Source organism: Anser brachyrhynchus (assembly GCF_964034855.1).
Source record: "Anser brachyrhynchus genome assembly, chromosome: 18".
Classification (NCBI taxonomy): domain Eukaryota; kingdom Metazoa; phylum Chordata; class Aves; order Anseriformes; family Anatidae; genus Anser; species Anser brachyrhynchus.
Genome location: NC_137711.1, coordinates 7,644,012 through 7,669,726, shown reverse-complemented (window position 1 = coordinate 7,669,726; position 25,715 = coordinate 7,644,012). Strand labels below are relative to the sequence as shown.

The 25,715-nt window shown below is 57.1% G+C and overlaps 1 protein-coding gene across 6 annotated transcripts in view; it reads right to left on the bottom strand.

The window, feature by feature from the left end:
* Position 1: 1 nt before the first annotated feature.
* ITGB4 (integrin subunit beta 4) overlaps positions 2–25,715 on the bottom strand; it is a gene marked incomplete at its 5' end in the record, with an annotated part of 34,711 nt that continues 8,997 nt past the window's right edge. For 2 of the 6 annotated variants that reach the window (XM_080560793.1, XM_080560792.1), the window contains 40 exons: positions 2–2,365; positions 2,919–3,032; positions 3,434–3,598; positions 4,042–4,197; positions 4,465–4,653; positions 5,335–5,484; positions 6,488–6,661; positions 7,136–7,300; positions 8,202–8,402; positions 9,424–9,555; positions 9,761–9,943; positions 10,483–10,620; positions 10,752–10,932; positions 11,372–11,532; positions 12,514–12,718; positions 13,085–13,233; positions 13,790–13,969; positions 14,050–14,198; positions 14,354–14,377; positions 14,709–14,767; positions 15,037–15,140; positions 15,326–15,517; positions 15,710–15,743; positions 16,013–16,119; positions 16,398–16,517; positions 16,651–16,777; positions 17,457–17,555; positions 17,695–17,798; positions 18,010–18,221; positions 18,373–18,449; positions 18,908–19,075; positions 19,161–19,283; positions 19,411–19,500; positions 20,182–20,445; positions 20,710–20,881; positions 21,228–21,324; positions 21,818–22,022; positions 22,266–22,367; positions 22,898–22,980; positions 23,245–23,336. In XM_080560793.1, the coding sequence (XP_080416919.1) occupies positions 2,223–2,365; positions 2,919–3,032; positions 3,434–3,598; positions 4,042–4,197; positions 4,465–4,653; positions 5,335–5,484; positions 6,488–6,661; positions 7,136–7,300; positions 8,202–8,402; positions 9,424–9,555; positions 9,761–9,943; positions 10,483–10,620; positions 10,752–10,932; positions 11,372–11,532; positions 12,514–12,718; positions 13,085–13,233; positions 13,790–13,969; positions 14,050–14,198; positions 14,354–14,377; positions 14,709–14,767; positions 15,037–15,140; positions 15,326–15,517; positions 15,710–15,743; positions 16,013–16,119; positions 16,398–16,517; positions 16,651–16,777; positions 17,457–17,555; positions 17,695–17,798; positions 18,010–18,221; positions 18,373–18,449; positions 18,908–19,075; positions 19,161–19,283; positions 19,411–19,500; positions 20,182–20,445; positions 20,710–20,881; positions 21,228–21,324; positions 21,818–22,022; positions 22,266–22,367; positions 22,898–22,980; positions 23,245–23,326 (5,580 nt within the window). In that variant the 3' untranslated portion in view covers positions 2–2,222. Of the gene's footprint in view, positions 2,366–2,918; positions 3,033–3,433; positions 3,599–4,041; positions 4,198–4,464; positions 4,654–5,334; positions 5,485–6,487; positions 6,662–7,135; positions 7,301–8,201; positions 8,403–9,423; positions 9,556–9,760; positions 9,944–10,482; positions 10,621–10,751; positions 10,933–11,371; positions 11,533–12,513; positions 12,719–13,084; positions 13,234–13,789; positions 13,970–14,049; positions 14,199–14,353; positions 14,378–14,708; positions 14,768–15,036; positions 15,141–15,325; positions 15,518–15,709; positions 15,744–16,012; positions 16,120–16,397; positions 16,518–16,650; positions 16,778–17,456; positions 17,556–17,694; positions 17,799–18,009; positions 18,222–18,372; positions 18,450–18,907; positions 19,076–19,160; positions 19,284–19,410; positions 19,501–20,181; positions 20,446–20,709; positions 20,882–21,227; positions 21,325–21,817; positions 22,023–22,265; positions 22,368–22,897; positions 22,981–23,244; positions 23,348–25,715 lie in introns of those variants that run through there. The other 4 variants (XM_080560791.1, XM_080560794.1, XM_080560795.1 and 1 more) reach the window with 4 other exon arrangements.

Genomic DNA, 25,715 nt, shown 5'->3' with positions numbered 1-25,715 from the left:
AGACTAGAGAAAATATTTATTGAGTGCAATAGGGAGCCGTCTGATCGAAGACCTGCTGTCGGGTTGACCTGGAACACCGACAGCCCGAATGACCAGATGAGAATTAAAAAGTGACACTGTTGGGGACATAACCTCATGCACACAGGGAGCACGTGCTGCCGGGGAGAGCAGCAGCTGGGGAGCTGCGTGCTTCTCTTAGCCTTTGGTTGAAATGTTTGGAAAGGGGGCTTCTATTTGAGGCTGCATTCAGTCTTTTACCTTGAATCGCAAAGCACAGGGAAAGGGTCATGGAGCTCGTGGGCAGGAGAGGCAGCAGCTGGAAATGGTTCCTGCTGGGCTGGGAGAGGAAAGCCCAGCTGCAGGGGTGAGAGAGGAGCTGGAAGCCATCCCTGCTTGCTTGGGAAAGCCCCAGGTTTGGTGAAAGATGCCCTGCTCCAAGTTCAAAACTGCCCCAGCTCCAGCTGCCCTCCTGGAGACCCCTATGGACATCGCTCATCCCTGTGCAGCTGTGCTCAAACATGTAAAACCCATCCCCTCCACCTGAGCAGGCTGGCAAGGAGAAGGAGCTCTCGGCACTTTCAGAGCTGAAAAATCTCTCTCTGATTCCAAAGAATAGAATAAGCCAAACCAAAAAAGCCAAGGTGCAGCATCAGATCAAGTCAAGCAGGCGATGCTGCCAGGGAGAAGAGCCAGCTGCTGCTTTGGTTGAAAGCACCAAGCCAGGAAGGTGGCAGCTGCTGCTTCAGGCAGGATCTTTTTTTCCAGCAGCTCCTCGCCTGTGCCCGTTCTGCTGAAAGAAGCCAGGGAAACGTGACTTTCATCCAGACACGGAGCCCAATTGTTCTGCGCTGGCAGAGGGCGGCGAGATGCTGGGCATCCTGCCCAGAGCCGGGAAACGAGGCCCAGCAAGGTCCTGGCTCAGCCCCGCACCCAGCTCTGTCCAAGGACGGCTAAAGCCAAGGAGAAAGGCTCAGGAGACAAGCTCAGCCTGAAGAAACGCTGCTCTTCCCAGTCCCGTTCCTCCCTTGTGTTTACCGAGTGCTCACAGGTCTCTTTTGGGACGGTGCTATTGGGCCAAAGGGCTTTTAAAGGTGATCCAACAGTTTCTGTCCGCTGTCTCTGTCCACGTCAGCCTTGTGGGATGTCCTGAGCACTGTTCCCAGCTCCGGGCACCGTAACAGAGCCGTTCCTCTTGCCCTGCTCCCCAGCAGCTCTCAGTCCTTCCACAGGCATGTGCTGCAGCTCCAGCAGGTGGACGCGGTGCGCACACAGCTGCTGGCAGCCTGCTGCTGAGGGCTGCAGGGCTGGCAGACATCAACTGCCCCAAACCAGGCTTTCCATGGAGTTTAGTGGCTGTTGGATGGAGCCCTGAACTAACTTCTTCCAGTTATGTGATGCTTCTCAGCAGCCACGGTCCCAGTTTATCCTCAGACACTCAGCATAGATCTCATCCACCTCCATTTTTTTTTTATAAAATAATAAAATTTATAATATATTTATATATATACTACGAAAACTGTACAATAACATACGCAAAAAAAAAAATGCATCAGAGGCCAACACGAGTAGTGCTATACAGATGAAAGGCTATACTTTGCTATCGTGGTACCAAAGGTTAGCAGCGAAGGACAGGTGCAGTAGGAAAGCAGAGGTTACCCTGACCCGCTACCATGCAGCTCTTAAAATAACCCAGGACGAAATCACCACCTCCAGCAGACAGCCATTTTCCAGAGAGCCTGGAGCAAAGGTGGGAACGGTGACCCTCTGTAAATCAGGCTGTTTCAGGATGCCATCGGCTGGGCTCCTCTCAAAACCGAGGACCCGGGAATAAATCATTGCCTTCCATTTACCTGGGGAGGCTGGGGCCGTCGAGGCACCTGCACTTCTGCAGGAGTGCTCGGATGGGTGGGCATCAAAAACGGTGTTGGAGTGACCGGTGATTGCTCGTGGAAGGCATCCTTGTAGATCCTGCAGGACTGGGGCTCCGCAAGGCAGGACAGGGGATGGCGAGCACCCGCCTGATGACCCAACCATGCCAGAGCTTGGAGTGCGCTGGGCTCTAAAGGAGAGCTCCAGAGCCTGAAGTGCCCTGGAAAGTCTCTGCCCATGGGAGGAGCTGCCCAGGCACCACGGCAGAGTCTGGATGAAGCACTCCCGAACCGTGCCATGAAGCCCTGCTAGCCCCAACGGCGGCGTCCCGCTGGCGGGCAGCCTGCCCTGGCTCAGGCCTCGTAGAACTGCCTCTCCATCTGCTTGGTGAGGGTCCCGCTGGACATCACGGTCCTGCTGACGAACTCTTTGGTGACCTGCTTGGTGAGGGTGCTGCTGGCGCTCTCCACCCGCTGGGTCGTCATCAGCATGCCGTCTGCAACGAGAGGCTTGGCGGTCAGGGCGCTGCACTGAGCGTGGGGTCACGGGGAGTGGGATTTGTGCTACTTCGTGCTTTTTGGCAGAGGTTTCTCCTCAAATACCACCTCTCCAAATCAATTAATTCAGTACTCTGCTACGCCAGTCAATAAGATGGATTTTCTACCAGCTCCCAAACTCTTCTTCTTACAGTATGAGCCCATGAGTCCTTGAACTCAAGGGGGACAACGTGGGACAGCTGGACTGATGTAATTAAAATGGTCACCATACTTTTCTGAAGAGACCTAGCCTTGCAGGAAGAACTGTGATTTCATCACCAGATAACTCCTGTGGGGCTCATAAAAACTCACATTTCCCTCCGTGACCAGGCAGCACGCAGGGAAATGGCTGCAACTGCCTGCAGGGCAGAGCAGGACGTGGTGTAGAAAAGGGCCTGGTCCTCTCCATCCGTCCTGCCTGGTGGACCCCCCTGCACTGCCCGGGAGATCTGAGGTTAAAGCAGAGCTGACCTTTGCTCTCCAGCGGTTTCAGAGCAGACAGCAAGCCCTTACCTGAAAAGTGGGGGTCCAGGGAGGAGTGGCTGATGCTGGTTTTGGTGGTGTATTCAGTAGGAAAGTTGTACACTTCTCTCATGTACTGCTGTCCTCCAAACTGTGAGAAAGTGCCTGGAGAGAAGGAAAAGGGGAGAGATCAGCCAGGAAATGACAAGGAGCTTCCAAGCTTGTGACCCTGCACAACGAGCACCAACGGTCAGTTCAGGAGGTTTGTCTTGTTGTCATTAGGGCCGGGTTTAGGAGGAACTGGGAGGACTGAGGACCTGTGCCTATGTGTAGAATCAGGCATAAATCAGATTTGTAATAAATTAAAACATCATCAGGTTTTCATAATTGTCCCACATTCAGTGCATTTTGCAGGACAGGGACAGTGCTCACAAGGTACAACATTGCTGTCATTAAAGAGACGGAAAAAGGAATCACAACCAGAGCTGGGAAGGGCTCCAGGAGTCATATTTCCTGCTCTGAGAGGCCTCTTGCCTTTGCATTCCCAGGAAGATGCGGTACCATACCTCCATCCTGAGATTCGATGGTGATGATGCCTTCTCTCTCCGGCCCGAAGCCTTGGGTGGTCTTGGCTTGCACTTTGAACTTGTACGGGATGTTCTCGCTCAGGTGGGGCACGGTCAGGGTTGTTTCTGGATTGTCTCCTTCAACGTAGATATTCCTGGGCTCCCCTAAAAACACAGACAGACTGGGGTGAAGACAGACAGACGGACAGGAGTGACCGTCCACGCAAACACCTCCCACTTCTGGCTGGTGTCTTGGCTTTCCCTAAGCTCTGTGCCACCCACAAGTTGTATGATCGCACCCTGAGAAATAGGGCAGCTAAGACAGCCCTACTTCAGTACAGTGCTGATCCTGAACAAATAACCTCCGCTGGATTTGGGCTGATGTCACGTCCTTCGTCTCCCCACTTTTGTTACACCAGACCATGCAACGACTCAAAGCATCGGGGTCCAGCTGCTCCCAGGCCTGGAACCAGTCTCACGTCCCCACTTTGCACTGATGTGAGCGCACAACTCTGTTGCTGGTCCCAGCAAAAAAAGCAGCAAGTTTTTGCTGGAGGTTATCTTGCTTTCTGCACAAGGAATTGGTTTTCCACAGCCTTCTACCTTACCTCCTCCGTGCAGCATCTCGCAGGTGACCATGTAGCCCAGGATGGCCCCGTTGGGCTTGCGGGGCCTCTCCCAGCTGAGCTGCAGGGAATCGGGGCTGAGGGCAGTGAAGACCAGCGGTCCGGGAGCGCTGGGTGTGCTCAGCGTGAAGGGCGAACCTGCGGGGGCACAAGCGAGGGGTCAGAAGGTGGTGGGGAGGATCCCGGCTGGGGGCTGCACACAGTGTTTGTGTAACGAGCTGGGAGGCCTCAGCTACCCCAACAGCTAAGGGAAGGTGAGCACATGGGGAAAAAGGTCCCATTTCTTAATGAAAAAAAAAAGGAAAGGAGAGCTCAGGATGGGGTAAAAGGAGAGAAAACCACCAGCAGTGTGGACAGAAGCAGAGCCACCAGCGCCACCCCTCCCCAGGTCCCCGTCTGCCTCACCTGGAACAGGGCTGAGCGGGCTCTGCGGGTCCACCTGGGACTCGATAGTGATGACTCCTTCCCTCTCGGGGCCCCAGCCCTCCTCACTCTGCGCCTTCACCTTGAAGATGTAGGAGTGGTTGGGCAGCAGGTCCTCCACCACCACCGAGTTCTGGCCGGGGTTGGGGATGGTGAGGCGGTGCACCTCTCCTGGGACACGCGGGGAAGGGGGACATCAGCACTGTGTTGCAGGCACAAAGGCAGAGCCCTGGCTTTGTCCTAAACCCTACCTCAAATGAACTGCCTGGAAAACTGAGCCAGAAAAATTCATCCAGGGTCCCCCCCCGCTCCCCAGCCACCTCCATCACACCTTGCCCCCACCAGCTGGTAGCACAGGACCAGATGTTGCTCCAAAAAAGGCTTAGGACAAACAATAGCTTCTTGAAAAGTCAGGGATTTTCGAGCAAAGAGAACTACATTTTCACTAACTGCCCCAAGTTTCACGTAAAAACAATAAATTTTTGTTCCAATCCTTCCTCCAAATCCAACATGATGAAAAAACCTTCAGCTAAGACAGAGATGGAGAAGGAGCACAGGGTTTTTTGGAGGAGGAGTGACTCCACAAGCAATGCTAGGGAATTGTCCCCCTGACATAAGCAGGGAATAAAAAGTGTGGCTGAGACATTTCCTCAGGGCTATGGAAAGAGCAAAGTTGGGACCAGTCCCTAAATCACTGAATGGTGGTGGTTGGGAGGGACCTCTGGAGGTCATCTAGTCCAACCCTTCTGCTCGAGGAAACCCAAGAGAGCAGGCTGCCCAGAAGACCTGGGCAAGTCTCCACCACCAGAAGCTCCCAGCACTGCCCGGTGACCCATCTGCCTGCCCGCTCACCTCCGTTGAGCAGCTGGTACTGCACGCTGTAGCCCTGCACCTCCTTCTCGCAGTGCGGCTCCTGCCAGCTCACCTTCAGGGAGGTGGGCCCCAAGGCGGAGAAGACCAAACGGGTCGGGGTGTCGGGGACGCCCAGCGGCAGCCTGGAATCTGAGGCAGAACGGGACCGTCACGGCAGGGATTTGGGGGCAAGGGGTTAGTTGGGCTGGGGGAGAGGAGGGAGCAGCACGCGCAAGCGTGGGACGGTCCTGATGGTCCGGGGAGAACGTGGTGAGAACGTGGTGAGATGTCCTCTCTGCAAGCTGGCCCTGTCAACAGGGGGACTGGATGGCTCTGCACACCTACAGGGATGTCCTATGACCTTGGGGTGCCACCCTTGGGTGGGACAAGGCAAGATAAGCTTCATGGCCCTGTGGCGGAGCAACCAGAGCAGGGGCCCATATGCTGCGTGCGACCCTCTTGGCTCACCCCGAAGCAGTCCAGTCTGCCAAACCCTTCACGGGCATCTTCAGAGCAAGCGTGGCTCAGTTCAGAGTGGCCCTAACCTACAGCTAAAGCAGCCCAGGGACTGTTCAAGGGGACAGGGGCAGCTGGGACCAGAGCGGGGTGCTCCTGGCTCCCCGGAGCTCAGCCCAGTGGGACACAAGGCTTATGGCAAGCACAGAAGCCTCCCAGGGAGGTGAAGCTCAGGGATGGGCACGTGAAGCTGCTTTCTGCCCCTCCTTTCTGAGTGCAGCACACAATCGAAGTTCCTTGGCAGGACCTCATGGACTATTGGCCAAAGAGTTTGCAGAGGGACATCTCTTACGGAGCACGCGTTCTCCCCAGGAGTCCTCCAAAGGCCTGTGGGGTAAGAATGGGGACAGTAAGCTTGTTAGGAATGAAGAGGAGGGGACAATGAGGTGGTCAGCTCGTTAGAGCATGGTGGCAGCGGCGGTGAGTGTTAATCAGCCCACGTGGCTTGAAACACAGCTGAAGTGACCTGCAAATAGAAAGGTGGTGTGATGGAGGCACAGCCTGGGTGTTGGTGTGGCACACAGAAAGCCATGGAGAGAGGGTCTGGGGGCAGCAGATGGCAACAGCTCACAGATGGCCAGTAGCCTGGCTGGTTATGGGATGAGTGGCTGGAAGGAGACACTGGACAAAGCTGTACCTATGTACTTGCAAATCCCTGCGGACCCATCAGTCATGATTATAGAGTCCCGAAAGCCGGTGCTGGGGTAGTAACCCTTCACCTTTGCCCTGCTCCTGAAACCCACATCCCGGGGCAGCGGGATTGTCCTCCCAGCATCTTCACGGATGGGAGGGAGGGGTCTCCCTGGGTAATCTACAGAGCAGTGTAAGAGAAAGAGAGAAAGAGAAAAACACCGTTGAAGACTTCAGAGCGGGTTCAGCCCAGGTGTTGGCTCCTGCACAGAGATATATTTTTTTAAGGCTCAGATTTTAAGGTCTTTTACAACCTGACAGCGCCAGCCTGGTGTACATGCATGGAGCTGAAAGAAAACCATGCTGCTGGACAGAGTAAGAGGTAAAGACACGTGCTTTTTCTGGGGTGCTTTGCAGTTTCACTGGTGCTCTGCACATCAGGGATGGGCACCCTGTCCAGAGTGGTCTGGAAGCAGAGCAGCCTTACCAAAGCATTTGCACATCAGTCCTAAGGACACAACCTTCCAGATCTCTGGTTCATGGTCCCCTTTGGCTGTGAGCACAGTCCTCACCCCAAAAGGATCTGCAGGGCATGAACCCGAAGGTGGTTATGAAGGTGGAAGAGAAGAACCGGCCCCGCCACGTCCGCACTCACCGTGCCCCATCATCATCGTGGAGTAGTCTCTGGTCAGCGAGGAGCTGCCCATCACCCTGTGCTCCTGCTGCACGTGTGAGCTCATCTGGTGGTAGCTGGTGTTTGTTGCCCTGGTCAGCGTGCCGCTGCTGCCGGAGAAGTCCACCCGGCCGTTCAGCAGGTGCTCTGTGGAAGAGGGCACACCGTGAGGAAGGTGGATAGAGGGCTGGGCTTCTGCTCCAGTTTCCCTGGGGAGGAAGCAGGAGGCACCACATGCACCCTGCCTCGGCTTTGTCCTGGCTTTAGCCGCTCTGGGAGGTGGTTCTGGAGCGCTCCATCTAGAACAAGCCACGGTCACCCAACGCAATAATGGGGAAACAAACAGGGAAACAGAGACTGCCTACACCCAGCACCAGAGACACCCATGGTGCCCAAGGTAACTCCAGACCTCGGCCTCGCTGGGGCACTGCCTTGTGGTTCTCTCTCTCCTTTGACGCAAACAAGTTTATAATTTCAGGTTATAAAAAAAAAAAAAAAAAAGAAGGCAGAAGAAGAAAAACAGCCCTTTATGCAGGCGGTTTCTCCAAATCTCACTCTGGATCCCATCTCAGCTGGATCTGAAAAGCAAACTGCTTCGTTGTTCAGGTCCTTGACAAATCCTCATCCCCTCTCAGCAGGCCGGGAGAGATCAGCTACCACGAGAGAGTGATTTCTGTTTAACGGTCCAGCAGATCTGCCCTGGTAGCTCAGGGCACTCAGTTAAGGTGAGGAGCTGCCCCTGGAGGTGGTACTTAGCAGGCATCATTTGAGTTTGGCTCATGCCTTGAAGGTCCGGCCTGTTGTAGAAGCAACTTGCTAGCAGGCTCCCAAGTCCATGCCGAGATGGGGGTTACCTTGACACTCGTGAGCAGACACACCAGGACAAGGCTTTGAAGCAGACTCTACAGCACGTGAACATCACGCCAACAGGAGGACGGGCACACAAGGGGAGGAAGGGGGCACGTGCTGGGGGGGGCCCAGCCGCAGGCCCCGTGGCTCAGAGCAGGACGAGACAGGACACTCAGGGCCATACGAAGCCGTCCTTCACCTGCTTGGGGCCGGGGGGTCCCACTCCTCATCAGGCTGCCAGTAGCCACGTCGCTGTCCTCCTCGCGGAGGAGACCCTCGGTGTCCGAGGAGAGGTGGCTGCTGCCAGAGAGGCGGGGAATGGTTTCGGGTGGGAGCCTCCAGGTGATGCGGCGAAGATCCAAGTCTTCTCCCAGCAGCTGCACATATTTCCACCTGGAGCCTTTTGGGACAAGGCAAGCACTGGTGTTGGCATGATCTGCGGGGGACAGGGCGGGCTCCCCACCGCCTTCGTACTGCTTGCCAGGGAGGGGAAGGGGAAGCCACCGGGGGGAACAAGGCCCGTTGGCTGACGAGGCCAGGAGGTGCAACCATCAGGTGAGTGGTAGACGGAGGGAATGTGAAATGCATGGGGTGTCCCAGCCCCAGGACTGTTTTCCAGCCCTGCGTCCGTCACGACAGAAGGTGAGAGTCCAAGTCCCACCGTATGGCTGTCCCTGTCACGAAGAGCCTGCTACACTGGTCCTCTGCTTGGGAGAGGCTTCCTTGTTCCACGATGTGCACATGGGATGGTAAGACCTTTGGTGTTCCTGTTATTTCTGTTTTCTGCAGGGACCAGGGACTTGCTTCTGGATCCCAGGCTCTGGAGAACCCCCCAGGAAAGACCCTCCAGATCCCAATGACAACCTCAGCATTTCACTTATGGCCAGTCTTCCCCTTGTTGTCCCAGTACAGCAGACAGGGGAGTCAGCCCCACTCAGAGTGAAGTGATGGAGGAAGAGCTCAGAGGCCACAGGGATCCACTGGGATCCAATTCACTGGCCAGTACCTCCCCACCACTTGGCAAGATCCCTTCTGTTGGCTTGGCCAAGACCCCGAGCACCCAAGGGACTCAGAGGTCTGTGCCTCGCCAGCTCCTGTTTTCTGACAGTAACTCTTGGTCCATTCAGACACCAAAATGAAGGGAAGATGAGCCCAGAGGGCTATGAAAAACTCCTCTACCACCCCACACCAAGATTTGCCTTTGCCTCATGGCTAAGACAAGGAGACACGGGTCTCATTTAGACTAAGACCAGTCAAGTGTTCCCAAGCACTATGCTTTGGAAGTGCTGGTCTCCACCAGCTCCATGACTCACATCTCCCTGTTGCTGTGAGGAGGAAAGGAGCAACGAAACTCATTGCTGAAAACTGTTAAGGAAAAATGAACGTTGAAAATGACCTTTGCAAAACCTGGAGCAACATACCTGAATCCTCAGAGACGCTGGGATGCTTGCTGCCAACTGGAGAACGAAGCACATCTGTGCTGTACATCAGGTAGCTGTCGTAGTCCTCACCTCCTTCAGCATCGATGATGGGGACATCGGGGATGATGGGGACTGGTGGGGAGGTGGAAAATGCCATTAGACCTGCAGCTCAAAACCACACTAGCTCCACCATGCTCAGGCTGGCCTTCAGCCTTCACCAGGGTGATCAGCACGGTGGAGAGGGCAGGGTGTGGAGAAGCAGAGGGGTGATGGAGAAAGTCCCCCGGCACTGCTCCTGCCTCCCCTGCTCCCCACCCAGGCAGGGCAATAAACTCACTGGACAACGGACGCCTGGGCTGCGTAGCAAGGTTGATGGTGGCTTCTCTCTCAGGCCCCCAGCCAGCACCATTTCTGGCCTTCACCATGTAGCGGTAGGGCTGGGACTCCCGCAGGTTTTCTATCAGCACCATGCGTTTCTTTGGGTCTTCCACCAGCACCTTCTTCACTGGGCCAATGGGTACTGAAAGTACAGGTGCACATTTCCCCCATGAGACACAGAGAAACCCTCCGCAGCCCTTCCTTGGCCAACAGGCTTGTGGTTTGGTGTCAGGACATAGCTTGGCTCTGGGACAAGGTGCTGAGGCTATCTGGGTTGCTAGTGACAGGCATGACATAATTTTGGAGAAATCCCCAAACCGAATGCTGAAGTCAACCCGCAGCAGAAGTCTCCTATTGCTGGCATATCAGCTACTGTCACCAGATAGCATCTTTCTGGCACCATAGTCCCTCTAGACCTATGAACTAAGTTTTTAAGGTGAAAAACAACACAAAAACACTACTGAAGTGAATAGGAACTGAGGGTGCTCGTGGCTTTGAAGGATTAAGTCCTGAGTGATGATTTCCTGAACTCCCTCCTTCTGGAAATGACCCCTCCAGATCCCACTATTACAAGAAATGCTTTTGGATCCATTTTGATTCTGCTGCAACTTGGGACCAGCCCAGATGTGGAAAGTGCTCTCCAGCTGGTAGAGCTGCCCCAGCCAGCAAATGAGCTCTTACTGTTGTCCTCGTTAACGAGTCCATAGCTGACTTCATACGCCGTGATCTCCCCGTTGGTTTCTGCGGGCTCAGCCCAGCTCAGCTGCGTCACGGTGGAAGAGACAACGTTGAAAGCCAAGCGGCCGGGCTCGCTGGGCACTGGAAAGGCAAGGACGAGGTGCCCAGGTTACTCCAGCTGGGAGCGTTCAGGTGCTCAGAGCTCCCTGAATTACAGGCACAAGGATGCCAGCTTGCTCCCATGTGGGGACAATGAGGTACAGAGCGCTCACCGTCCTCCAGCGTGCGGCAGTGGACGATGTCAGAGTAGACCCCTTCACCCACGGCGTTGTAGGCGCAGACTTGCATCTCGTAGTCACAGAAGGGGTAGAGGTTACTCAGTTCTGCTGATGGTGATTTGACATCGATGAGGCGAGCTTCTGACTCGGGGTCCCCCTGGATCCAGTATTTCACCTGACAAAGCAAGAGAAAGCCATGATTCCTTCAGATCCTTGCCGTAACAGGAAAGGAGTTCCTCATCTCTTCTTAGAGCTGTTCTGGGAAAGCCACGGTGTGGTGCTACCCCTCCAAAATGGGGGGCCAGGACACTTATGGTATCTCCAGCCCTCCCTATCTCACCTACACTCCATACAGCACAGGCAGGTGTCCTCCAGCACCTTCCCTGCAGCTCTGCCCAGTGGTAAGTGATAGAAAAGGAGATGAACCCACCAGAAAACTTTCCTGCAACCCCCACATCCACCCAGCAATTCCAAGGATGGAGGAAGGCCAGAAGGGGAGAGCTAGCTCCCTCCTTTGGGTCTCTTCTCCCCATCCCTTCAGCACGAGTGACCATGTACATGCAGCAGCTGCAGGATGGGACCCACATCCTCCCCGATCCACTCTCCCCCCTTACCTTGTACCCCAGGGGTTTTCCTGGTGGAGGAAACCAGCTGAAACGGATTTTCCTGGAGCTGAGAGCCTGGGCATTGGGATTCAGTGGTGCACCCAGGCGGCCTTTGGGGGACTGGGTGACCTGGCCCATGCCAGTCAGCGGGGGGACGCCATCCACCACCTCTGCAGACATGAGGAAACGAGAGCACATCAGTGCCTGTGCCCCGCGGGGATGGAGAAGAAGGAAACGTGCCTCTTCCTAGCACTGCCTGGTCATTATCGAGTGAACCTCTTAAAGCATTTCTGAAGGGTAGATCCCCATCACAGGGAAGGGAAACTGAGGCACCCAGTGATGACATCCCCCAAACCACACAGCTAGCTGGCACAAGGGTCTGGCTCTGACCCGCCCGAGTCCTGCACCTCTTTCTCTTCTCACAGTCTGCCCAGGTAGGAAGAACTTGGCTTCTTGCAGCTGAAAACCCTTAGTTCTGTCTGAATATATTTAGTAATGCTTCCACATCTTGTTTGCTTGCCCTGTGTGGCTATGAGAGGAGCAGGAGATGTGCAGAGCCTTCTCAAGTCACAGAATCACAGAATATCCCGAGTTAGAAGGGACCCACAAGGATCATCGAGTCCAACTCCTGGAACCACACAGGTCTACCCAAAAAGTCCCCCCTTTGCTTCTCCTAGAAAGCCACCAAGGCCTTGCCTGTCCCGAGAAGCTGCTCTGGTTACTCCAGTGACAAGGGACTTTTTTATCCCCAGTATTCCTAGCCTTTACCATGATAAATCTCTCTCCATTATTGACCCATTTGCTGACAGCTCTTACAGCTCTGTATGGCCACAGTCACAGGAACCACCAAGCACAGCTCCCAGAAAGGGAGAATCTCCTTTATTTTAACAGCTTTTTCTTCAAATCCCCAAGGAAAAGGAAAAAAGAATGACCTCTATTTCCTTTTGCAGTGTAGATATTCATCTTCTTCCCACCCAGTGCCTATACCCGCTCAAGCCTCTAGAGGGAGACCCAAATCTACCAGTGGGAGCTGGAGGCACCTCCTCATCCCTGCCCTTAGGGTGAAGAGCAGGGTTTGGAGCTCTGCAGGACCCGGGTGGGCTGGTCCTGCTGGGGTCCCCCACCTCCTGCTGCCATCTGCCAGCCCCTACCTGGGTCAGCGATGGTCACCGTGGTCTGGGGGTAGCGGCCGATCTTGGCGCCGTACTTGGGATGGAGGAGGTCGATGGCAAACTGCTTGAGCTGGCAGTTGTGCAGGAGGGTGTCTATTTCGGTGAGCTCTAGCAAGGAGACCTGGACCTCTTTCCGGGTCTCGCCGGGCTGGAAGATCAGGTCGCCTTCTGCAAAGACGTAGTCCTGGAGGAGGAGGGAGAGGTGTGTGGTCAGAGCACGCAGCACCTGTGAGACGGTTCCCAGCGAGCTTCCCCTCGTCTCCCAGTAAGCCTCCAACTGGCCTCCCAGTACCCACAGCTCAGGGGACAGCCAGCACCCTCTGGCTCAGGTGCAGGCAGCCTCTCAGGTCCCTGAGGCACAGGGTACAAGGGCAGAAATCAGGAATAGAGGAGAATGTGTCTGTCCGTGTGCTAAACACAAGCCTTGGGTCCACCTTCTCCTGGCCATGTCCCCTTTGAACCCAATTCAGTTTTCCTGCAGCCCTGGGGTTGGTTCCTTCCTTGGTGTCTGCTCGTTCCTGCCTGCCAAGGACAGGAGCATTGTCCTTACCCTGCCATCCTTGGCGGTAAGATCTCGGGTCCTGTAGGTGACTTGGGACTTCCCGTTGTCTATGATCTCCCGCAGGACAGGGATCTTGGCCACCTTGTCAAAGCGGCTGTGGGAGTAGGCTGGCTGCAAGAAGGTGATGAGGCTGCTGGCTGGAAGGGCAGGACAGAACAAATGTGTAAATACATGAAAAATCACATTACAAGCACCCGGGAAGAGAGTTCCTACCACCCATGGGTATGAACTGCATTTGAAATACCACTGCATGGACCGGAGACTTTACCAGTCCTCTTGCTCCCTGCTCAAAACAACCACACAGAAAGCAGAGGCAAATCACTGGGGGCATTCACCTGCCCCAAGCACAGCATAAGAGGGCTTCCACTACATCACTCCAACAACCTTAGAACTAGAGCAGCAGAAGAACATGGCCAACCTTGGATCTGCCACACAACTGATAGCACTTAAACCTGTGATGGTCAAACATTTTGGTCTCTGCCACCAGGGATGATGACCCTCCCCTGGATGCTTTAAAAGATGCTCTAGTTTAGACCCAGGTGCCTTCAGATAGCAGTCACCAGGCAAGTCTCTGGCTTGTGATGCTGGGGAACTCAGCACCTTCCTTAGGAACCACATGAGTCCATCTGGACATGGGGCACACCAACACAAATGCCCTTGGTCATGCCTCGTGCCATGGCTGCTGCCCTTCACCTTGTTCTTTGATGATGGTGATGTTGACCAGCCTGCGTCCAATCTCTGCGATGCCGGTGGGGACATCAATGGCCTCCACCTGCAGCTGCTTCTCATCATCATCATCCTCCCTGATGAAGAGCGGGACGCGGACATCCACCAGCTCCACGGCTTCTTGGAACTCCACCATCCCGTGAGCATCTGGGGGAAGCGGCGACGGTGAGAGGTGGGAAATGCCCCCTCTGCCCGGCCAGGACGCAGCGCTGGGCTCCGCTCCCTACCTTGATCCGAGGTCACAGTGTAATAACCCGGTGAAACCTTCAGGTCGTTGAAAGCCTCGTGGGAAACGTGCTTCTCGGTGACTTTGATGATGTCCGTCTTGGCCGAGCGAGGGGCGGTGAGCACAGTGTCCACGATGGTGTGGTCCTGCCTGCGGCCGGGGGGGAAGAGAAAGCAGGGGAAGAGCTGAGGCCAGGTTTGCTCATCGCACACAGCAGCTGGAGGGGTTAGCGGGTTTGCAGGGCGCTCCACCACCCACACTCCTGCACACGAAGAGGGAGAAGCAGCAAAGAGAGCTCCACTTACCTTTTCCCAGAATTGGGCTGTACCCTGAGGGGAAATAAAATAAAATAAAAAATAAATCAGAGTGAGTAACGCTTCTGGGGAGACAAAGCTCTGGGTGAATCACAGCCCTGCACATGTCTGAGCCGCGGCAGATACCCTGCAGGCTCCAGCCATGGGGAGCGGTGCCAAGCCTTCCTGCAGAGCCCGTGGCCCCCGGCAGGTGAAGCTCCTCACTGGGCTCACGTTGGGAAGGGCTCATAGACCCTGCTCCCTCCCAGCTCACAGATTTCACACCCTTTCCCCTCCTCTTCCTCATCAGCAGCGCCCTGGGGCAACCCTGACCCCGAGACAGGCGTTCTCCCCCCCAGTGACCCACCTGAACTTGGTCTGCTGGAGCTTGTGGCAGCCCGGGATGTGCTTGTAAATGTCGTTCAGCTGCAGGGAGCAAGAGGGACACGGGGTTTGTCCCAGGACACAGCCAGAGGCTGCAAACCGAAGCTAAACAGGAGCTTCAGGAGCAAACCTCATCAACGGGATACTCTGATAATTCTTAGTGTTTGTGCTTTCTTTCGGAAAGAGGAAAAAATCAGGAAAAATCTCTTCTTCATTTCAAGGACTGAGTGTCCAGGGAAGGTGCCGCAGCCACCACCGCCGTGGCTGTGCCCCATCCCACCCCAAGCCCCCCCAGGTGCTCAGGCTCTTACGTTCTCCTCCACTTCCTTGCGCAGCTGCTCGCACTCCCGGCTCTCCGGCTTCGTGAGGTTCTGCGTGAAAAGCCGGGTCAGCCTCAGAGACAGCCCGTAGGGAACTGCAAGGAGAAATGCCCCGGTCAGCTTCCTTCCCTCCAGGTCAGAGAAATAACCCAGCAAAAGCTGGATGTGTGGGGATGTGCGTGATATATGCGGGGATATGGTGTCCGGATCCCATGGCTTCATGCCCTTTATGGCACCACAGCACCTCCTCGGGGTCCCATTCCTCGGGTGAGACACTTACTGAGATCTTTGGGGTTGGCGGTGGCGGCGTGGGAGGCGAAGCCCTGCTTGTGGACGTTGTTGTTGATCTTCCAGCGGACGGTGTCCCGGCCCTTGAGGGACCCGCTGCGGACCATGGGGGTGTCCAGGTGGTCGGTGGACATGAGGCTCTGGCGCAGCATGTAGTGGTCCTCCTTGAAGCCAACCGTGCGACCTGCAGAGCAGGGGCAGAGTCAGACTGCCATGCCAGCTGCTGAGGGGCAGGGAGGACGGGCAGCAGCTCGGCTCTGCTAGGAGATGGCCCTGATTTCCCACCCCAGGAGGAGAACCCTACTTATGTCCCTCCCAGGAGGGCAGTAACCCCCCAAACCCCTCTCCCCCCCTCCCCCATTCAAAGGGCTGGTACCTCGTGCACAGCAGGGAAGCAGGGCCAGGCAAGCCTAGAAAAGACATGACCAAACACACAGTCACTCTGCAGCCAAGGGTGTAAAAATCCCAAGTCTCCAGCTGGGAGGGCTCACAGCAGCAGGGCTGGAGCAAGGATGGGTGGGCAGTGGATGAATGGGGCTCTGGAAGGTGATTTTAGCCAGATATCCTTTTAGTGGGGGAAATCACACCGCAATTCATGCCAGCAACAGCAGAGGTGCTGGACGTCTTCAGGACGCAGCCCTGGTGGAGGCAGGATGTGTTTGGGAAATTTGTCGCTCACCTTGCAGCAGGCGCAGAACCTCCAGCAGAGCAGCAGCAGCAGCCCCAGGAGAAGGATCAGGAAAATGAGCAGCGGGATGAGCCAGAGGAAGCTTCCCGGAGGGCACTCTGCAAGTGACAGCAGCACCGGCTGTGACTGCAGGGCAGCAGCCAGGGGAGGGAACGGGGAGAGCACGGCCAGAGCTCTCGGAGGGATGGAGCAGCCCAGAAGCTTCTCTCCCGGCGCTCACAAGGAGAAATGCTGCCCAGGGAGAGCTCTGCCACCTCTTGGCTCACACCCAAGGGGCCATCCGACACCTTGCATCTCTCCCTGCCTGTGCTGGGTGCTCATCACCAGAACTGCTGCTCTGTGAGGATGCTAATCTCCACCTCCCGTGCCTGCTCACCTTTCTTCTTCTGCACCTGGACGGTGGCGTTGGGGAGGATGCTGGGGTCTCCCTTCAGGGTGTAGTGGTAGGTGCAGTCGTCCTCCTCATCCTGGAAGGAGCAGTGCTCACTGGCCTCCTCTGCGAACAGATTGGGGACACGATCACCAGGCTGCGGAGTGACCAGGACTGGGAAGCCCGATGCTAAGCACGAGGAGACACCCGGGCACATGTGCACGGGGCAGGCACACCACGCGTGTCTGCGTCCTGCTACCTTTCTTCAGCTCCTCCACCATCTGGACCTGGAGGTGGCACGTGCTGCAGTTCCCTCTCCTGTTGCCCGTTCCCCAGGCCTGGCACTGAACGCAGTCCCGGATGCTCTCGCAGATGGCCTGGAAGCCCTGGGCAGAGGCACAAGGCACCGTCAGGAGACCGGCCACGGGGCAAGCATCGTGCCTGGAGGAAGGCTAGGGAGATCTCTCCAGCCACCTGCCTCGGAGACACCCTGAGCCATGCAGCCCTGGCCCAGAGGCTGGAGGTGTTTGGGCTGGATGGAGGTGCTGAGCCCTCACCATCTCTCCAAAACCTCTTACACCAACAGCCTACGTCAGGGCAGCAATCAGATCTTCTCCAAGGGCTTTAGGTGGCCTTCCCAGAACACAACCGAGCCAGCTTTCTCCACTCCACGTGGCATTAGCATGTGTTGTCAGTAGGAAAACTGAGGCACCCAGCCATGAAATGAGTTTTTATGGCCTTGGGGCAGATCAGAACAAGCCAGGAGCTGAGACTCAGACTCTGCCCTGCCCCTGGGTGCATGCCCTTCACCAGCGCGCAGGCACACAAGGCACACGTGTGGCACCCAGGGGCTGTAACGCCTCTGGGGGCACAGCAAGCCCACGGCTGCAGGGTGGTCCCACCACAAACCCATCCCAGCCATTTCAGCACAGGTGATTCCGTGCCCTGCTCAGGACTTTGCTCCCAACCGAGATATGCCTCCACCTTCGCTTTGCTCTCCTTCCCTACAGGCTCTCGATGGGAAGGAGAAGTGAGAGCCCCGAGGGTCCCCAGGCTGAGGCTCACCAGGGAGTAGCTGATCTCGCAGGTGGAGCTGATGTACACAGACGCCTTGTCACAGATGCACCTGCCACACTCGCACCTCCCCTGGTTGTTGCAGATGCCCTGGGAAGCAGAGGGGACAGTCGGTGGCTGAGAGCAGCCACAGGCAGCAGCACCGGGTGCCAGCGAGCTGCTGCCGGCTCCCCGTGTCCCCAGCACGGGGACATTTACTACGGCCTGGCGTGGCCCGGCCAGGACGTACCCCCCGGCTGTCGATGCAGGTGTCGTTGCTCGTGGGACACTCGCAGCCCGGGCCCTCCCAGCCGCTCTCACACACGCAGGCACCCTTGGAGCAGCGACCGCGATCTGCAAGAGGGGACGTCACCGCGCTGCGCCACTCCCAGGCACCCTCCCTGGGCTTTCCCAACATCTTGGGGTGCATCCTGAGCTCAGGAATGCCCCAATCTCCCCTGTCCCCGCAGCCCACAGCCCGTTCGTTATTCACCCCTCTGTGCCAGCGGCTGGGGACACTCAGACCTGCAGGCACCGGAGAAAGGGGCAGCGGGGTGGCACTCACCGTTGCAGAGGAAGCCGGAGGTGCGCGGGCACTGCAGGACGTCGTACTGGCAGAAGTCCCCGTCGAAGCGCTGCGCCTGGCCCTCGAGGTTGCACTGGCACTTCCCGCAGAGACACTCGCCCCGGCCCGAGCACACCTTGTCGTCCCCAGGGCGGATGCAGTCTGTTTTGTTGGAGGACAATTCCGCGGAGCAGTGGCACGTGTCCCCTTGCCTGATGGAGAGGAGATGGCGCTGAGGGAGGCAGGAGCAGGGCACGGGGGCTGTCCCCAGGCAGGGCCCACAGGGCACAAGTGTGCACCCCGGTGGGTTGCCAGACATGGCCAGAACCCCCAGAGGGGCACAAGGCTTGGCAAATTCCTTACCAGCCTTTGTGGCAGATGCACTGTCCACAGATGAAGTCCCCATGGAAGTTGCACTTGGGTGAGGAGAAGACTGCGTGCTGCAAGGAGAGAGCGAGAAGGTGCTGCTGGGTGGGCTCAGTTCCCCCAGGGGGCATTTCAGGAATCACAAAGGCAGAGCCAGGGAAAAGGCTTTGCCCACGAGACCGAGCTTTGCAGGACAACAAGCACAGCTCAGTGTGGGCTGTGGTGAAAATGTCCTTGGGCTGAGCTCTGGGGGCAGCTGGGGACAGCCACCTCCTTCCACCTGTGAGCCAGCACCTCCAGCCAGGCAGCACAGACCGGCCTGCTCAGCACGGGCAGGATGGGTGCCCAGCACCCCACAGCAGTCTCTTGGGTGTTCAGAGCTGCATCCTGGGGTCTCCCAGCCCAGAACTCAAAACCTCCAGCTCCGAAAACCAGGAGCTGCTGGCACCGAGCTGCAAGGGCTGACCGGGACCCGCACGCGTTGACCGGCGCGTTCCCAGGAGGGGGGCACATCGGCAAACACAACCCGTACCTGTTCGCAAGGGCACACATCGCAGACCACCGAGGCTCTGACTTCAAGGCTGTCGCTCAGGGATGTGGGCTTCACGTGGATAACTCCCTGCCGGTCTTTCTCCGGGAGGCTGCAGACATGCTGCCCACCGACGTACTCGAGCGCCTTCACGCGCACCTTGAACTTGCCCTGCAGGGAAGGGGCAGTTGGGTGAGCCCCGTGGAGCGACCCCGCCGCCGGCACCCCGCTCGTGCCTCCCGTCCCGTGCACCTACCACTTCCCCTCGGGTGATGTTGAAGGAGCCGGATTCCGTCTTTTGGTACATGGAGGAGCTGAACTCTGTCTTCAAGGCCTTGGGGACGTAGTCAGCCCGGATGTCCATCTTGGAGCGGATGCGCTGCAGGGGCAGGAGGTGATTACAGCCCTGATTTTCTGCAGCCCCACTGTGGCCACCCCATGGCCTGCCCCAGAGGGGCCACATCCTGCCCTGGGAGCAAGAGCGAAGCCCCGGAGGGCACCGTTACCTCGAAGGCTGTGCGAAGCAGCTCCACGATGTTGGATGAGTCTTCTTGGAGCACCCCGATCTCAGAGATGGGGAAATATTTGTGCAGCTTCTGCAGGGAGAAAGGAGCTCAGTGGGGCACAGCACCGCCACGGCAGGTCCAGCTGCTGCCCTTCCTGGGTGGCCGGGAGCTGCCTGGGAGCAGCAACCCCTACAGCTCCCAGGGTCTGGTGCTCAGCCCAGCCTGAGACCAGGGCAGTGCTATCTGGGGCTGCTGGGATATACAGACATGACTTTAGCAAGAAAGAAAACATTTTTTAGTAGGAAACAGGGAGGGAACTGCCTGGGAGAAAGTCCTTGCATCAACTATGTCAGGTCCTCAGGGATGTTCTCAGCTCAGCTGCACCAAGGTCTTGGGAAACCTCATCTAACGCTGCCATGGGCTCGGCTTTGAGCTTTTGTTCAGTGGAGCAGAGACCTCCAAAGGTCCCTCACAACCTCAACTGCTCCCTACTCTCCCCGCACTGCTTTACACGAAGCAGCCACCAAAATGAGGAGAGCTCCAGAAGCTCAGGCTCCTGCACCCCAAGCAAGACACCCTGGGACCTCCCACACCCCAGAGCAGACCCCAAGTGCCACAGCACACTCCTGAATTGCCAGGGCATCGGTTCAGCACGTGGGGACCAGAGATGAGAGAACATTTTCTCCTGACAGCTGAGCTGCAGGCAGAGGAGCGATGGTCCTGGAGGACGGGTGAGCCCCCACAGCTCCCCCACCGCCGGGGTCTCCTCACCTCGTAGTAGCTGTAGGAGTGGTTGGTGACAGCAAAGATGGGGATGATGTTGTGCTGGCCCAGCAGGCGCACCAGGGTGGGCACCGACGGATAGTCCTGCTTGGTGTCATACACGTAGGTGCCCCTGGAGTCCAGGTGACACTTCTCGTCGTTCCTTGCCAGGATCCCTGCCAGGACATTGGTGCCGTCAGCTTCGTAGTGAAAGGCAGACTCAGTGGAGAACACGAGCAGGTGCGTGCTGTCCTTCCTCCAGCCGATCTTGTCCTACAGCCAGGGATGGGGAGAAGAGACCATTATCTCCAAGCCCAAACCACCGCACGTTGGCAGGTCAGGATTTGGAAAACCCCAGGGACAAGGCACAACCAGCTACATGGCCCCAGCAATGCCAGCCAGCAGTTCTCTGCCTCCCCCAGCAGCACCCCAATGCATGGGATGTCCCCATGCTGCATCTCTTTCCCTCATTACCCAGAAGGGCTCATTAAGACCAGACCCCCGCCCCATTCGTTCCCCATGCCCCCAGCCCCTCACCTTGCACACAGCTGTCTGCAGGATGGCATCAAAGCCACCCTCGGGGGCATCCAGGTTGCCAGAGATGCGCTCCTTCCTGAGCTCCTGGCTGAAGTAGTTGATGTTGCTGGTCAGGCGGATGACGTTTTTGAAGGAGAAGGGGGAGTCGGCGTTGTTCCAGGGCTCGCGAAGCCTAGGAGAGAGCAGGAGAGCAAAGGGATGCTCCAGCAAAGCGCTGCTTGCCCAGTGGCTGGAGCAGTGAAAGTCTCAACCTCTCCTCGCTTTGGGGACCTCACGGAGCTGCTCGCTGCCCCCCAGCTGCATGGCCACAAGGAGGGGAAGGGTGGGAGAGCATTTGGGCAGACACCAAGCAGAAGAGGGGGAGGTGGAGGCAAAGGAAAGCCACGCAACCTGTCATGGCAGAGCAGGAGAAAGATGGACAGAGGCTCTGGCACTACAGATGGAGAAAGCCACAGAGAAGCACAAGGGGACCCCTGCCCTCCCCTCACTGCCCCCAGGGACCCCTCAGCCCCACTCACTTCTCAGGCCTCATGTCTGTCTGCGGGGACGAGACTTTGTCCACAAACTTGCCGAAGCCGATGGTGTAGTTGGAGGTCAGGGCTTGCAGGAAGTCGGCTGGGAGGGAGGGAAGAAGGGACGTGAATAAGGAGACGCCCACCAGGCTGCTGCTCCAGGGTGTCCTTTCCTAGCATCTTCCTGGCTGGTTGTGTCTTAGCTAAAACTACCAGATTGTCAGCTTTAAAGCTCTTTAGGCTTAGGGCTCGTCTTTTTTGGGTAGTAAGCTATGTCACATTTGGGAGTTCCTTGCCACGACTGAGGCTTCTGCAACAGCACAAGCCCCACCAGCAGGGTCAGGATGCCAAAGGACCGCACAGGACAGCCCTGCAGGACAGCAGTCCCACACTGGGAGGACACACAAAGGTCTCTGCAGGGCCAGGAGGGACATCCCCCCACCAAGCTGCATGGGGCAGGCACAATTATAATCTAATTAATACAGGCACCTCTCAGTCCTTTGCCGACAAAGGATTTGGGGCTGCAGGCAGAAGCGAGCTGCCCCCCTTCATGGGCACAAGACCCATCTCCCTGCTTCACCCAGCTCTCATCTCACCTAGGTTGTGGCCCATGCTTTTGAGGTTGTCCAGGTCATCGGACATAGAGTAGGAGAAGTCCATGAGGATGTAGAGATCCACGGGGCTCTCCAGGGGCTGGAAGACGTCCATGTTGAAGCTCATCTCCTCCCCAGCCCGCAACCGCATGAACATGCCCTGGGGGGCCACCTGGGTCCTCTGCAGGCGCGTGTTGATGCTGATGTTCTGCGAGGGGAGAGCGGTGTGAGGGGACGGACACCAGCTCCCAGGAGGGTGCAATTAGGGGAAGGCCAGGAGGGGAAGTCAAAGGGCCAGGACAGGTGGGAGGGAGCTGATTTTGAGTAGACCCTACATAAAAAAAATGGTCTGGATCTTGCATTTTTCCTGCAGGAGATTATATAGGAAAGAGGCTGGGGATGGTGGGGCCCCTCGGGAGGAGCCGAGGCAGCAGTGCCGCCCAGCACCCACCTGCTCCGTCCGCATCTCGCCCCTCATGTAGACGATGCTGGCCTCCCTGCAGCCGTAGCGCAGCAGGTTCTCCCGCAGGTCGCAGCGGGGCTCGTCGAAGCTCTGCAACGGGGTGAGAGCAGCATTATGAGCACCAAAAACAGCAAATCCTCCCCACAGGGAGGGCACGGAGCTTGTGAAGATAGCAGGGTCCCTGCCGAGGTGATTGGCTCCAGAGAGCCCTTGCAAGCAGCAGAGGGGCAGGGAGATGGGGATGAATCTCATCCAACAGTGCCAATGTCCTCTGGTTCAAGGGGAATTTGAGCACCAGCAAGTCACTGGGCTGTCTGGGACAAGACTCTCCCTCTGTCCCTCGGGCACTCCTCCCCACGGAGAGCTGCAGGCCTGGCCAACAGGCGTTTTCTGATAAATCCCTGTATTCTGGAAGTTTGCCCCAGACTCTCCCTCCTCCCTGCTTGCCAGTGCCTGAGCCAAGGGAAATCCATGTCTGTGAGCTTTTGGTCTGGAGAAGCTGGAGCTGGGAGCTGGCTCCACTCTTGGGTTCCTTTCCTGGGTTTTGCCCAGGGGTGGTGGGATGCAGGGCGTGAAACCAGCCTGGAAGCAGAACCCCAGTGTCCCCTGCCAGGTCTCACCTCTTCGGTGCAGAAGGAGCACTCCTTGTCCACTCGGATGCACTCAGAGCAGCTCTTTGCCCGGCTCTGCACGCAGCGGTTATCTGGGGGGGAGAACGCAGAAAAAAAATGGGTGAGCAGTGGAAGGGCTGCCCCCATCCCTGGGGGAGCCAGCGGAGGTTCTCCTGGGTTGTTTAGCAGAAAATAGCAAAAAAAACAGCAGCGGGGTTTGCAAGAGAGGAGACCCAAGCACTGGGGGGACAGCAGACAGGAGGAAAAGCACGCGGCACAGCCCATGGGGACTCGCATGGTCCCATGGGGCAGCACCAAGCAGAGGTCGAGGGCAGACGTACAAAGGCTGCACTCACTTTTGCTCCTTTGGCAGAGGGTGGTGGTGCAGAGCAGGGACAGCAGCAGCAGCCCAGCACACGCCCTCGGCAGGGCAGCCATCCTCTTCCTCCTGAAACACATGGCACGCTGAAATCGCGAGGGTCCGAGGGCTCGGCAGGGGAAACAGCCCCGGAGGAGGACAGATGCGGTGGGATGGCCCCGTGTGCCCTGGAGAGCCGGAGCCCGGCCGCAATCTCTCGTCTCAGCAGGGCAGAGCACGAAATCAAAACCGAGAGCGGCTCCTGCTCCATGCGGGCTTGTGCGAGAGGCTCAAAGTCCCCAGGCGCTGGGGCAGGGCGGCTGCCGCGCCGCAGCCGGCTGGAGCCCAGCACCCTCCGCACGTGAGAGCGGCGACCGACCGGGTCGAGGCCTTGCTCGGGCTGGGGAGGAGGAGATCAAAGGCGCCTGCACCCCAAAAGCAGAGCAGGGCCCTCCCTCCGGCTATTTCCTATGGCACTAAGAGTTTCCAGAACGGGCACACAACAAACAGAGGGTGAGGCTTTGGGAACGCCAGACCTGGAGCTCTGGCCTGCCTGGAGCTGTTGAAAGACTTCGTGGTCTTCAGAGCCCAGCAGCTCCGGGACCCCTTGTGCAGATCCAGAAGCCAAATCCCAGACAGAATAAACTGTTCTCCTTGCCTCCACACGTGATGGATTACCTGGCTGGCAGAGTGACCAGTGCTGCCCAGAAGTCTGCGGTCAGAGGTGGTAAACAGGAGAGACAGAGCTGGAACTCGAGCTCTGCAGCTGCTGTGCCAGCTCTGGCACCACGGCAAGGCAAAGAGAACAGTCGAGGAAAAGTCTCTGGCATAAAGATATTTGTAAAGCATCTTTCTGGAAGATGCAAGCGTGGGATATCAGATACAAACAGTTTTATAGCTTCTTGCTGTGCAGCACAATCCCTGATTCTACAAAAGGAAACAGAAATGCCATGAAAAGCCCTGAAAACAGGGACCTTCAAGGATAACGGGAATAGCTGAGGATGTCTGAGCTCCCAGAGGGAAACCCAGAGCACAGCCCTGTCGCTTGGTCAGTTAGGTGCTGATCCAGAGCCCTGGGAAGTTACTGGGAAGAGCAGCTCAAATATCACTGGGTGGGGATCATACGTGGTCACCAAACCCTTGGGAATACACTGACTGCACCAGGCTGTGTGTTTGCAGAAGTCACCGTGGCCAGGTCTCGAGCACACGCAGTGCTGAGCCAGGAGTTGCCTCCCTGGGGGCTTGCACCTTATTCCCGCAGTATCTGGGGACACGGCTGATACGGGACAAGATGCGGGTGACTCATTTATCTCGTCAGCTTGGCTCAGTGGCTTATCACACAACGACAAATACACACCCCGTGGCTGAAATGTGGAAAATAGGGAAATCTCAGGAAGGCATCCCTGCTGGGGACACCAGCCCCTGCCCTGATTCGGGGGCAGGAGCACTTAGCTCAGACCCGAGGCAGCCTCAAAGCACAGATCCGGTTCCTTTCCTAACCACGGGTCCAGAAGGAGTCACCAGGGGATGGCCCGGCACACCCTGGGCCTTGGACACACCAGCTGCTGTCACGTCTTTTCAAGTGCTGAGATAAGAGGCTATAAAACTCAGGTTGATATTGATGTTCTGATACCTGTGAGCCGCAGACTTTGAAGTATTTGGTGGGGCTGAAATCAACCAAGGGCGTTGGTGGCTCTAGGACATCACAGAGCCTCGCTGCCAGCTACGGGAGTGGCCATGCTTGGTGTAAAAACACGCCAACAGCCATCCCTCGATCTCAAAAATTTCCTCCGGAAGGGAAAACGTCACTTTGCTTTGGAAAAGTGCTGCAGTTTGGTTGGATTTTCATTACAAAAACAACAACAAAAAACCCCTCCAGTTGTGCAAAACCAGGTGACGAAGTAGAGCAGCTCCCAGCGGCACAAAAACATCCCACCCCTCCCAGGCCACACATCTCCCCGTTCTTCTTCCTCTCCTCCCAGCCTCCATCTCTGCCTTGGCAGTCAACAAAACAGCTCTGGAAAGCACCTGGGAACCCCTGGATCACTCATCCCTGAACAAGGAGGAGCTTCTCTAGAGAAACCACTGGAGCAATGAGGCGGGGGACAGGTTGCAGCAGCAGAGCTTTGTCCCCGTGTCCCCCCAGCAGCTCGGTGCTGGGCAGGACGAGGCCGCAGCCAGGCTCTGCCCTGGGGTGGATGGGGGACAGGGATCAAGGAATGGGGGCAGATGTGCCATGGCAGGAGGGCAGGACGGGGACATGGAGATATGAAAGCCCAAATCCCATCTGTGTCCCCACCTTCAACCACGCAGCCTTCAAGGCTGGGACGGACACAGCAGCCTTTCCTTGCATTCAGACCCGCAAAACACCAGCAGCTCAGTGCCTTTGGGATGGGGCTGTCGGCTCACTCCCCCTTTGGGGACAGCAGCCTCGGGGTGTCCAAGCATCCGAAAATCCCTTCCTCCCTG